The following is a 13873-nucleotide window of genomic DNA, read 5'->3' as shown; positions in this document are numbered from 1 at the left end:
TTGGCTAAGCCGTGAATGACTTAACTGCATGCTAACATATGCACCATATATCGTCTCCCCACTAATTACAATGGAGGGGATCGTTGTTTGTTGCCACTTTGGCCACAAGAATGCTGCTGCTGAAATGTGGGCTGATAGCAAACTGAATGTTCGTGGAGCGGCCGAATTGAATTTTTTTGGGGGGAGGGATACCATAAAACGCTGCATATGCTGTAAATCTTCCTAAAAAATTATTTTATTAATAACCATACTTTCGTTTTCATACACTAAAAGTTAAATTACGCATTTTCCGGACTATCAATCGCAAACTTCTATCAGACACACTTCCGATTGAGCCGTTTTCGCAGAAATGTTGGTATATAAGTCGCACCTCGTAAAAGTCGCCCTTCTTGGCACGGTTCACGCGGTGAATTTTTTGTTTTACGCGCATTGGTAATGCAATATTGGAGGATTCGAGTTTCGCACAATCGGCTAGTTCACACGTACTGTTTGACGCGCAACAGCTTCTTTCGACTTGCGAGAAATATGCCCAAAGCTTGCGGCACGGTCTGGCGGGGGCAATCGAGTGTTTCGCAGTAAAGGACGTAAAGCATACAAAATGAGAAGGTAGTCTGCTTTATTCGAGCGTACACTCAACGAAAGTTTAATGTTCTATACACTCGTGAACCAGGTTTTGGACCACTAGGCCTAGCCTAGGCCAAGTCACGGAGAAGACGCGAGCATCGACGCGCAGGCAGACAGATGAATCTTGACACATTTCTTTCAGTGCTGTTAAGATAAGCTAGCCGCAATCCTTCCTTTTACATGTTGCAATACCGTTTGAGCACGGCAGAAAGAAAGAAAGAAAGACACAAAAAGATTTTCTGCAGTGCGTGTATACCAACCAGTTATCTTTCAGTGTTACTGGTCTGAATGAAGCAAAAGAATACGGAACCATGGTTGAAATTAGGCAATGTCGATCACATGCTGTAAAAGCTTTATTCTCACTGCCTTGCATATCCAGTTTGAGCCTCTTCGGGGAAACCGTAAAATTTCTCGCTTTCCGAGTCAGTTATGAAATGTGTAGAAAAGTGCAGCGACAGCAGTGCTCCCGGAGAAGCAACACCACCTATGGCTGCATAGGTATGGTGCTCCGCAAAAGATGGCACGCAGTGCATAAAAATATTGCATCACTCCGTGAATATAAAATAATTAATAAAACACATATAAGTTGCATTGCTGTATGAGACACACCAAGAAAAATGTTTCAAAAAAAGTCGAAGCCGTTTACAACTCCCTGTAACGCTGAATTAGAGCGTAGCTCTTGAGGAGGAGGAGGGAAGGGTACTAAGGGTCACGTGGTCTCGGGGGGGTCACGTGCCCCCCCCACGTGACCTTGGGGAGGGGGGTCACGTGACCTGAGGGGTGCCACGTCACCTCGGGGGGTTACGTCACCTCGTGGGGGTCACGTCACCTCGTGGGGGTCACGTCACCTTGTGGGGGTCACGTCACCTCAGGGGGGGGGGAGTCACGAAACCCTCCCCAGAAATTTTAGCGCTAAATTTAACAGGGAAATTTTTCCGCTAAATCTAGCGGGGAAATTTTTCTGCTAGATTTAGCGGGGAAACTTTTCCGCTAGATTTAGCGGGGAAATTTTTCCGCTAGATTTAGCGGGGAAATTTTTGCGCTAGGTTTAGCGGGGAAATTTTTCCGCTACATTTAGTGGGGAAACTTACCCATAATCCACCGACGGCGACGCCACTCAAGCCGGAAACGAGTGCCTAAGAGCTGCACTCTAAAAAACCGTGACTTACACACCAGAAAATATGGTAGGCAAAACTAATGAAAAACTTCATTATCTGGATGTACATCACAAAACTGACCTCATGGCAGTAGTCAAAATGGCCTCAATTTTCCCTTGTGCAATGCATAGAGTATACTCATAGAAATATTTTGGCCAGTGTTTGCTAAAACACTCTGTATAAATATATTGTTTAAGATTGTACATATAAGCTACAAAAAATGTTTTACTTAGTTGTGGATACTCTAGGGAGATCATAGGTACCTAGGGACCCAGAGGCGGAACTGGCATTCAAGTCCCAAAATTAAAAAAGCTTGGGACAAAAAATGCACCTGGAAAACGGGACTGCCTATTTCCCTTCTTTAAGGTCCGTGAATTTATCTCCCTTCTATTAATTCACTTACCTTTATTTGCAGTACTATATTCACTTCAGAAAGACAAAGCATAATACAGAGTCAGAACAGCAGCCCTAACAAAAACTGTCATCAGAAACGAGCTGGCTACTGGTACCCCAGCTTCAGAGACTTTTTTTTTTAACCTTGCCCATTCACAGTAGTGATTTACACTAGCAGGGATAAAAATAAAATAACTTTATATGCCCATGCATCACGCTTAAAAAATGAGGTTTTTGCGGAAATAACTCTCCGCTCCTAGCAACCCACTCAACTCGCGAGACAAGTAATTTCGAAAGAGTGCGGACATAAATAAAAACGGAATGCTGTAAGCTCGCCTCGTGGTGGAGAGAGGTATGCCTGTCGGAATGTTCGCAGCTGTCCATCAATCAGCGAGCATTGCCTATAACAGGTGTCCACTTATAGTCACTCCCGCTTATGTCACAAAGCCATTTAATATCATCGCATATTTGCATTGCTTTGGTTGAATAAAGATGACATATGAAAAGGCATAATGTGCATGCCTGAGAGCGCCGGCACGGTTTGTGCTTGCAGCGTTTGGCGATAAATTATGATGTTTAGCGTCCGCTAGTTCAAAACCCATCAACGGCCATCATTACTAACGATTGAACTCCTCCATTACTCATCTGTCATCACTGACTAATGTTTCAGGTTTGCTTTGTGTATATGACGTCTTTCCCAGAAGACATGGTATTAAAACAATAAACAACACTGATAGCAGTTTTCCTAGTGGATGGCTACAGCCTATAAACTTGCAGGTTTTAAACTAAGAAAACACTCGTCACCTAGCGCTTGCAACTTGACTCACAGTTAGGCAAAACAGCTGCCGTTTGGTTGCTTTTTGTCTACTACTTTTCAGTCGCGTTCAAGTGTGGATTAACTCGTATTAATAAAATACTATGTTCACAAGTGTTTCTGTCACTCGCGCGGAAAAGCAACGCTGGCTTCTAAATTGTAGATATGGATGTGCGTCTTCATTTATTTTTCTTTCATGCGGTAGTCACGGTTAAACAGTTTAGTGCTACTTCTCACTCGTTAGAACGTTTCCTATATCTGCAGGAGTGGTCAACTAGTTCTGCGCTTCTGTTTTCCCGACAGAACTTGAACACTACTTCTGATATAAACGCTGAAAAATGTCAAGTCGTTTCCAAGCAGAAACAATTTCCATAATGTATATGCCAACGCAGAACTCACACACGAAAAATGTGGTGCCCCAATCTGAGGGGTGGTCACTGGTTTAACTGAAAGATGACAAGCTCTGCAGGTTGATTTTCCATGAAACAAAAATAAGGATTCTAAGTTTTTTTGTTTTTTTTCTTTTCAGGGAGGTGTTTTTAGAGCCATTAACTTTTAAGATATTGATATTTCATTCCTGAAAGGCTCCCTTAAATTATAGTGTTGTGTTTTGGTTGTTTTTAGTTTATGATTTCGGTTTTTGTTGCTATACAACATTAGGGAGACAGCTGGCTATTTCCGGGAGCTACAAGGAACAATGTAGATTGCGATGGACCTCGTGGCGATGACGATTACGTTGATTACGACCAAATTTTAAGTAAAAAGTCAACGGTTCGGAAACACTGCCAAACTGCAGTCTCAGCGCACGTGTGAAGGCGGACTCACTTCTGAGGTTCATTTGGATCACGCTTCTTCTTCTTCTTGGGAACCTTAGGCTTCTTGACCGCCTTGCCATTGCCGCCAATGCCGTTGTCCATTAGCGGCTCTGGAGAGGGCCTCTTGACGCCACCCACCAACTGCAAGAAGAAACAAACAAAACCCTCAACTTATCATCCCACAAATTGATTTGTTTCATCGCAAAGAGCATGCATGAAATCATGCGCTGCAGCTCACGACAAAAGTAGATCACTGTAACGAAAGCAAGAGGCTGTCCCACATTAACCCCTTAACCGTTTAGGACCAGTGTAGTTCGTCTGCGCACCCCACCTCGCCCCTTGGCTGTTTTGGACGACCCAGGTTCATTCAGAGCGTAGTTTGCAGTGCTGCTCAGAGATGGCAGCACATGTTTTTTATTGTACACGTTTTTAAGGATGGCGACCGATTAATAAAAGAGGAGGAGAGAGTTGGCGGAAGTCACGTGGCTGTGCAACTGTTTTTTTTCTCCAGTCAACGTATTTGCAGCAAGCACAAAAAATGGGGATAATATTTCTTTTCTATTTTTAATATTGTGTGTGTGCCTTCGATGACCCACCACATCGATTATATTTGGTGGTTGTGTCTAAACCATAAAAAAACGCCTCGTCACCACAGAGAAGATAGTGAGTGTGACTCAGACCGGCCAGTTCTTGATCGGCGGTTTTCGAGCGGAAAGAAACCGAATTTTGAGCCACAAATTCTGTTGCGGGTAGTTGGGCTCTCATATGTCATGTGGAAATAAAAACCTTGGCGAGCATAAATACCCTGTCAGTGTCCCTTTACGTATAAAGCATTATAGTAGGACTACTTGCAGTATTATTTATTTATTTACGTAAAAGCCCTCATTGCAGAGGGTGGGATTTAAAAAAAAAAAAAAAATAATTAAATATAAATGGAATATAACCAAACGCATTATTTACGAGATACAAGTATAAATAGGCTTTATGAATCAAACTGGAATTCTAAAATTAATTGTTGAAAATAACTTGAACGTAATAGGCAGTTTCTATCAAACAAATGGAAAACAGTATCAATCAAACAGAGATCAAAAATAAAAGTGCTATCTACCAAATACAAGCTCAGAAACCATCTACCAAACACAATTTGTCAAGAACACACCCTTAGGCTACCTATCCCACTCTTCAATAGTTCCAAGAAAAACAAAAACAAAGAGCAAAAACATCAGTGTGACGGGGGTGGGGTCGGATCTTGCCTGGCCTGGTCCACTCTTCCCTACATATAAAACGGTTCCTGTAAAAGCATATCCCTATTACCGGAGAATACCACGCGTATGCCCATTCCCAAATTCGTAAGATCTGAGAAAATATGCAAAGTACATTTACATGTAAAACTGATAACCGGAGAGGTGCCCACCCCCATTTTTTCGCGATTATCTCAAATTTAGAGTGGGCACTTGCCCGGTATTTTACAGGAATCAATAGTAGTCGCAATGAAAGTGTTGAAGACTTTTTCGTCGGTCAATGAAGTGTCGACACTGTTATCTATACACCGTAGCAGGCACGTAGCCAGGATTTTGTTTCGGGGGGGGGGGGGGGCCATCCATGTAAAAATGCTGTATGAGGGGGAGGAGGTCCAGCAAAATGGAAGATTTCGGGGGGGAAGCCCGGGCCCCATGGGCCGGCCCCCCCCCCCCCCCCCCCCCCCGGCTACGTGCCTCTACCGTAGGGTACACCAAACAGGGGTGCAACTCACCTGCGAGAGTGGCGTGCTGTCGTCGCTGTCCTCGCTCGTGGTCTCCTGACCAGGGGACGTGTGGTTCGACCCTGGAGGGGAACCGGACCCGTTGGAGTTTGTCCGAATCCCATTGGAGGGGGCACCCGGGATCATGCTGGGGGGCCCCATGAGTCGACTCTGGGCCGCCTGGGACGGGTACTGACCCCCGTAAGGACCCCCGGCCGTCTCGTAGGGGGACACGCTGCGAGGTTGGCAAAGGGCGAAACGGCATATTTGAGGTTCGCGTTCCAGAGATGAATCACGTTGGCTGTGTCCCAAATCTTGGAGACAAAGCTAGAGACTTCCTTAAGAAACACTGGCAACCACTAGAAATTTTTGTAATTTTTTTTTGCCAGGCGATTCAATATGGTGCCAGAAGACTACCCAGTCAGTATCTTGCTACAGAGTCACATATATTTTTAAGAAAGTAAAAAAATGAAACTGCTCAAAACCGAAACGTGAGCATCGAGTTAATGACTGCAACATGTGGCCTGTGGAGGAGGGAAAAATGTAGAGTATGATAGAGTTGCCGAAAATCATGTGACTACACCCGACCACATTTTTATTTTTCCTTTTGTTTTTTAGGTTGTGCAAAGCAGACGAAAAATGCGCGTGCTTGACGTTTGCATGTTTTTCAAGCTCTTATACCGTATCGTGTTCGTAAGACGAGCAATGTCTTCAGCCAGGAGAAGGGGCGACGACTGGGCGACGTCTTCGTGCGAATCAGCTTTGTGGTTGGGTGTGTCGTACAGAATAGCTTAAGTGTTTTTATCGGTAAAAAATTTCTCTTTCGAAGCTAGACAGATTCACCGGTACCGAGAATGACAGTTCTGAAGTAGAGGTCCCACGCCCGTCGTCTGCCGCCATCGCTTAGTCTGCTTCGTTTAGCCGCCCAGCCCACGACGCTAGCGATACGACGCCATGTTTAGAACTGCGCAGTACATGTGCTACCAACACTCTGTGTAACTTTTTTTTTTTTTTTTTTTTCAATCAACATATTTGCAGCTTTTTACAAGTCACAAAAAATGGACTTCATATTTTTTCCAGATTTAATATTGAGTGTGTGCTTTTGATGACCCATGACTTTAATTATATTTGGTATGTGCATGTCTGAAGGGCACGTGACCACGAAAAAGACAGTGAGCACGACTCAAATCGGCCAGTTCTTAATTGGCAATTTTCAAAATGAAAAAAAAAAAAAAAAATTAAATTACAAAGTTGTGTTTTGGGTAGCCGGGCCCTCATATGTCATGTACAAATTAAAACCTTGGCGAGCATAAATACGCTGTCAGTGTCCCTTTAAAGCATAAAATGCTTTTCACTGGAACCCCCCCCCCCCCCCCCCAAAACCAAGTCCAACCCCTAAATTGTGTCCGCCTGTCTGTTCATGCATTTCCCACTAAATTTAGCAGGGAAATTGATGTCACATGGCCTGTAACCAATTTAGTCTTTATGCTAGATTTAGCGAAAAACCTTATGTCATGTGACCTATAAACCAATTCAGTTCGCCTGCTAGGAAAATTGATGTCATGTGTTTGTCTTAACGTTATGGGACTCATATTCCAATTCAGTTTCCCCACTAGGTTTAGCAAAGGAATTGGTGTCTAATGACCTATGCACCAAGTCAGTTTCCCCTCTAGATTTAGCGAGAAAATTGGTGGCATGCCGTTTTATTCCACGGGGCCCATGCAGCAATTTGTTTGTTTCCCTGCTAAATATGGCAGAGAAATTTGTGTCATTATGTGCCATCCATTTCCCCGCTAAGTTTACCAGAGAAATTGAGAAAAATTTGGGTCTTCTTCACTCGCCAAAATGACTGTTTAATGTCGTTAAAAAAAAATTTAAATGATTGTCCCTCAGATATTGCATTTCTTGCCGTATAGGACTAGATATAAAAGTAGCTGCCAATTTCTTTTTAACCTTGGTTGGCAGTACCAGTATGCACATCCAGGGTGTCCAGGAAACAAAAGTATAATGCTTTTTCACCATAGAAATATACAATGCATTGCCAAAGGCACAATCTCCAAACAACTGTAGAGCTAGCAGTCTGGACTGAATACCAAAGTTTGATAACTCGCAGTTGTCCGACTCAAAAGTTATAAGCGATTCTCGGAAATTTCAATCTGGAAATGGGGTTCTTTCCCGGTAGCAGAAGGCATTTATCGCTGTGTAATCGGAGGCTCTGCGGGCTGCCATCGCCTCACCGAAAATTTCTGAAAATTGCTTATAACATTTGAGTCGGAAAACAGCAAGCTCTAAAACTTTGGCATCTGGTATTAACTGCTAGTGCTATCTTTGGGCAGAAACAGAGTGTTAGCAATGTCTAGATTTACATAAGAAAAAACATATTTACATTGCAAGAAACACTTTTCGAGTTAGCAGCAATTTCAAAGCAAGCTACTATTTCAAGACATTGACCCTCGAAATATAGGCTTGTTTCAGAAGCACTCAAAACAGTCTCGCAATACAAATATTGTGCTAACTGTTGGCTCTCTTTAGAGAAAGTTCTTTTTGTGACATGTGTGTCCCATCAAGGCACATACATAAAAAAAATGCTGTTCGGGAGTTCAGCGTCTGTTTTAATATCTCAATTAAGAGCGGGCGGCACAAAGTCCTGCCAATACATTGCCCGCTACAGTCCGACGTAAGGTCAGCAGTAGATGGTCCGCCTACAGCGGGAGTTTTCTAGCCTTGACAACACAATTGGACACACACAAGCAAACCCATCAGAAGGCAATGAGAGCATGCTGAAGGCAAAGCATCTTCCGCTGATGTTATGTTGCCCGTAACAAGGAGTGTCCCTCACCTCTGCATGTGCATAGGCTGGGGCGGAGGCGGCATGCTCATCTGCTGGTGGTACATGTCCGGGGGAGGGGGCCCCTGGGGTCCGGGGTAGGCCATGGGTGCCTCCATCATGCCACCCTGCCCCATCGCCTGGCCCATGGCTGCCTGCTGCACCATCGAGCCCAGCTGCTGCATACGCGCAAAGAGACAAGAGACAGACATAGCTTGTGATACATGCTTCCCATTTAGAAGGCTGACAAGCAAGCAGAGAGAAGAAAGTGCCCCTTGATTTGCCCTCTATCTCCAAGAGAATGAGGTGGAATAGAAAGAAGGACACCAGGAAGGGGTTTCCGCCTAGAAGAGAGCAGTGCCTGTCCGTTGGCCCTTAAACACAATATCACTAACAGTAATATAGTTGCACCTTAGGAGTAACTAGTACTTTATTAAGAGAGCTGCAAAGTAACTAACTAAAAGAATTTCAATAATCAGTAAGGACATCATAATTTGCACCGCAATATTAGTAGCTGTATCTAACCTACAGCAAAATCATAAACTCCTGTAAGGGCACCCACCCAAGAAGACACAGATGGTGAAAAATATGAGGTGGGCTATCACTGAGGATGAGACAGCAAAACTTTATCAAATATTATTGATAAGCACAAGGGGCACCAGCCAGAAACCACGTGACACGGGAGCCGATACCGCAGATCACGGTCACGCATTCGCTTTTCACAACGCGATAAACACGAGGGAGTTCGCTAAAAACACCTGTGTTATATTGGGGAAAAGATACCGCAGACTACGGAGGTAGCAGATTCGCGTTTCCTGTTGCGATAAACACGAGGAAACCGGCTAAACTTGCGTGCCACGAGAACCGATATCGCGAGCGCAAGTCAAAAAACGCGGGAACTTGCATGTCGCGGAAGCTGATATTGCGCGCGCAGATCACGGACAAAAGCGCGGGAGCCCGCCGCGAACTTGCTTGTCACATGTACCGGAACCGTAAATCGCGTGGTCGATGTGATTCCCGTCGCGTGATGTACGACGGGAATCGGGGGTGGGCGATGGATCGTTATTTTTACGCTACGGATATTTAGACGGAAAAACGGGATGGGCGATCTTTCGGGGGGAGGGGGGGTGCGTTTTTACGGGATTTTACGGTAATTACATTTTTAGAGTAACTCGTAGTTCATCTACCGAACTGTGAAGCGATTAAATGAAAGGTTAAGTTACTACATTCAGTTACAACTTCAAAAACTAAATAATTCGTAAGAAGACAACTTAACAAGCGCTCACCGAAAATTTGGAGATAACCTTGACAAGCTGGGGGATGAGTGCTTGTTAGGGCCGCGAACAAAAGTGTAAAAGGGACGCAAAATGGGGTGGGCTTCACCGCTTAGCACTGGCACGCGCGCGTCACGCTTCACTGCTTTGCACCCGCGTGCGGAGAGACCGTTGCCGCACGCTTTGCGCGCGGCGCAACGCCGCGGGTACTAAGCTTAGATTACGCCGGACCAATCAGCCGCCTCCCTTTTGCCACGCTATCACGGGAGCGTGATGACGTGGCAAAAGAGAGGCCTACGACTGGTCCAACTAGGACGTACCCACTACAGTCTGCGGTCTACTATCTGGATTTCTCGTTCAACAATGTTTGTTGGTGTGTTCCGTCAATTTTGAGGCAAATCGGGACGAGACGTCTGGACGCGGCGACACGAACGACCGCGTCGCCGAGGAGTCAAGACTCACCTGCGAGGCGTAGACGGCTTCAGCCGTGGCCGCCTCGTCGGCAGCCGTGGGACCTCCCATGTTTTGCAGGTTGATGGGCGGGATCTCGAACTCCTCGTCGCCGAAGCTGGGCGTGTGAAACGTCTGTGGGGGAGAAGAGGGCCAAGAAGAAGAGCATCCATTGTAGACAAGATGGACAGGTACAAATCAGAAAACAAAGAAAAACAGCCATCAGATTAAGGAAAAAGAGGCAGAACAAAAAAGCGGAGTGTAGTAAAGGAAACACAAGAAAAAGAGAACCATCAATGCTTTTTTCCTTCAAGGAATCATAAGCCAACGGCCGGCGCGCATGCGCAGCTAGCAGGAAAAAATGGCGGGCATCAAAAGAGCTCGGTGCAAGTAACACAGCGGTAAACCCGTACTATCCGACCCGCCCATTGCTATTAATGTAAAGCCCTACATAGGGTGCCTTCGGCAACATTCAGGCACTCTAGCTTTATATGCCTCACCGCTCGGTCGACCTTCAAAGTCCTTGAGCGAAAACACGTCGGCGACCACGAAAGGTACCAAAACGAAAGGTACCAATGAAACGGCGCCAAAAGTGCGTCGTCAGAGATGGCGCTGTCTTCGGAGGTTCGCTATCACGTTTACATCGGCACTGGGGCTTTCGTCTTGAAGTCGTCTTAGGGACGTAAGAGACCCCGTGTTCTAGGGGTGTGCGAATAGTATGGTTCGAATCGAACAGCACTGCATGACCAATAGCCTTCACGGTGCATAGGAAAGCCACAGTTTACCGGCTCTCTCCACAGTGCTGGAGCTAGGGATGACGCTGCGCTACTTGATTCCCAGCGATATTCGCACACCCCTCGGAGGGCAGGTTCGTCTGCTTCTCGCGCAGGGGGTAGCGGTGACGTCAGAACGTCGAGCCCTGATTGGCTGATCGCGCCCCCCTATCTGAGCGTCGTCTGCTCCTTTGCAACGTCGTCTGCTCGCAACGTCGTCTGCGTCTGTCTTACCTTTCCTGCGACTTTCGGAAGTGCAGAGGCCAGATTCACGAAACGATCTTACGCCAAAAATGTGCGTAAGACATAACTTAAGAACAAATTCGTATTCACGAAACGAAATTTTCGTAAGTTTTGCGCAGGTTACGACAAAATCCTACGACAGCTCCGAAGCTGTCTTACGCACTTCTTACGATCAAATCAGCATGGCCGACAACGTCGCGGTCGCGACGACCCACGGACGTTTATTTTTTTACGTGAGGTTCTGACGCGTCCCGACTTCAAGCAGCAAGAAAAAAGTAAAAAGTACTTGAAACAGACCACGACGAACAAGAACGCTGGATCCACAAACACCCGGGAAAAGCTCCCACGGCCACGATCCCACCGAACGCGACCAAACGAGCTGGGCAGTTAGGCCTAGCAGGCTCAACGCGACTCGGCGACCGTCTGCCCACGACCGGCTGGCGTGCTGAGTGGAATATGCCCGCGCGACCCTTGTGAACCCTTCCCGTATAATATTTTGATTGCTGACCTCAGTTTTAGATTAAAATGTCAATTTCTTCCTCTTGTTATCTCCTTGTTTCCCGAGGCAACGGTGATTCTCGCCGATGAAAAAGCGGTGAATCTCCGACAGACGCAGCAAAGGTAAAGCAGCCATCGCTTTGACCGCTTTGACTAGCAGACGTAAAGCAGACGACGTTAACTGCGCCAACCCGCCGACGCCGTTAAAGAGTGAGGGGTCTCGCCGCACACGAATGGAGGGAAAAAGTATTTGGGAGAAAACTTGCCTCGGTTCTAACTTCTAAGCAAAAAAACCTCGGCGCCCCGGGACACCTCGTCAGGGAGTCCTTTGACTTCCCTCCTTGATGCGCGTCTGCTAGTTGTTAGACAAAAACAACGTACCGCTCGAGTTATTGTGTCTGCCCTCTCTTAAAGGACACATGCAAAGGGAAAAAAAATTTTTTTTAGACAGCTTAGATGGAAAAAGGATGTCATTAAACGATTTTACAACGAAGAAACAAAATTTTTAGAGCTATATTTACGGCGCTATACGAATTTGTAGTTGGCGCTCGCGGGAGCCGCCGCTAGTCACGTGGTAGGCCCGCGCGCCGCCGCGCTGCGTCGCCGCCGCACGCTGAGCGTTGTGCGAACGCCGCTTCAACGCGTTTCTCCAAGCCGCCGTCGCCGCCGCCGCACAAGTTCGTCTGCTTCGGGGCGCCGCCGCCGTCGTCTGACCGGCGCACAGGTCTATCACGTCTGCTTGCGCTTTTTCAGGAGTTTCCTTTGGGCTCTAAAAGTTAGTTATTCGTCTTGGTTTTTTTGTTATACTTCAAACAAAGATGAATAAGTTACTTTTAGAGGCCATAGGAAGCTTCCGAAAGAGCGCAAGCACCACGTGATAATTAAAGACCAGTCACGTGATAAATACAGACCACTTTTCCGCGGTGCCCGCGGGCGCCAACTACAAATTCGTTTTGCGCCGTAAATATAGCTCTAAAAATTTTTTTTCTTCGTTGTAAAATCGTTTTATGGCGTCCTTTTTCCATCTAAGCCGTTTAAAAAAAATGTTTTTTTCCTTTGCATGTGTCCTTTAAAGGCGACGTCGAGTTCGCTCCGAAAGTCGCAGGAAAGGTAAGACAGACGCAGACGACGTTGCGAGCAGACGACGTTGCAAAGGAGCAGACGACGCTGAGATAGGGGGTCGCGATCAGCCAATCAGAGTTCGGCGTTCTGACGTCACCGCTACTTCCTTTCTTATGCGCAGAAGACGAAAATGAGCCCACTTGCGAGGCGTATAATCTTTCTTTGGCAGGCTGGACGGATGAATGCATATGGCTGAACCCTCGATATCTGGCGGCGGCTTGCGCCACCTAGCCAGAGTTTTTAACATGAAGAGTCAGGCTCTACAAATTGTACAAAACATTAGGGTTAAGCCGTTTTAATAGTAATACTGCTAAATATTATAAGTGCGACGGAAGCGCCTTATCGAAAACGGGTGCCCGTAATTCCCGCCCTACAAATAATAAACAAAAAATTTCACGTTTTCCATTCTGGTAAAGAAAGAACAGCAGCGGAGTCAAGGAGGTTATAAGTACTAGGAGAGGGCACGTTGCAATATTGGTGAAGCCTGGTCATAAAAAGTTTAAACGATTTTGTGCCCAGCGTGACCGCAGATCTTTCTGGCGATTGGTGCGCGTGACATGTCACGTGTGAGATGGATGGTTGATTGTGGAAGGGCTCCTTGCAGGCTTGCGCGCGCTCCGTCCGGTAGGTTTTATGAGATCGAAGGCTAGACTGCGGCAGTGTTGCGGAGTTGCCACTCCGGAGTTGGAATGATTCCGGAATCATTCCGCATTTTCGCGACCCCGGAATGGAATGGGAATGGAATGGCGGCAACGTTCAGGGGAATGGAATGGGAATGGAATTAGGTGCCTTTTGCTCGGTATGGAATGGAAATGGAATGGGCACGGTTCTTCCTTTTTTTTTAATTGTTTACGGTTAGCTAAACCGAGCCAGTCAGCGAGTCAGTTGCTCAGAAATAAAATGAGCGGGAAACTGCTAGCCCGCGAGGAGCCTTAACAGACTTATACGCCAGAAAGATGCAATACAAAAAACAAGCGTCAAAGCAAAGAGCAAAGCGGGAAAGGGGGTAACGTGGCGCCTTTCACGGACGCGCAGGCGTCGAGCTTCGATGGCGTTACACGAGAGCGAAACAAGAAACCAAGCACCAAGCAAAAGAAAAGGGAGCGGCAAAGAAAGAAACTGCCATGCACAACTCCTCATCG

At 46.3% G+C, this 13873-nt stretch overlaps 1 protein-coding gene across 6 annotated transcripts in view; it reads right to left on the bottom strand.

The window, feature by feature from the left end:
- Positions 1-13873, bottom strand: part of LOC8053813 (TOX high mobility group box family member 4) — a 148739-nt gene that overhangs the window by 12378 nt on the left and 122488 nt on the right. For 4 of the 6 annotated variants that reach the window (XM_029979436.4, XM_029979439.4, XM_029979438.4 and 1 more), the window contains 4 exons: positions 10108-10230; positions 8384-8550; positions 5557-5779; positions 3814-3944 (listed from right to left, as the gene is read on the bottom strand). In XM_029979436.4, the coding sequence (XP_029835296.2) occupies positions 3814-3944; positions 5557-5779; positions 8384-8550; positions 10108-10230 (644 nt within the window). The remainder of the gene's footprint in view (positions 1-3813; positions 3945-5556; positions 5780-8383; positions 8551-10107; positions 10231-13873) is intronic. The other 2 variants (XM_029979437.4, XM_029979440.4) reach the window with 1 other exon arrangement.

This window comes from Ixodes scapularis, unplaced genomic scaffold (genome assembly GCF_016920785.2).
Source record: "Ixodes scapularis isolate PalLabHiFi unplaced genomic scaffold, ASM1692078v2 PGA_scaffold11__112_contigs__length_91849675, whole genome shotgun sequence".
NCBI lineage: Eukaryota > Metazoa > Arthropoda > Arachnida > Ixodida > Ixodidae > Ixodes > Ixodes scapularis.
This window is presented reverse-complemented; position numbering and strand designations above follow the sequence as displayed.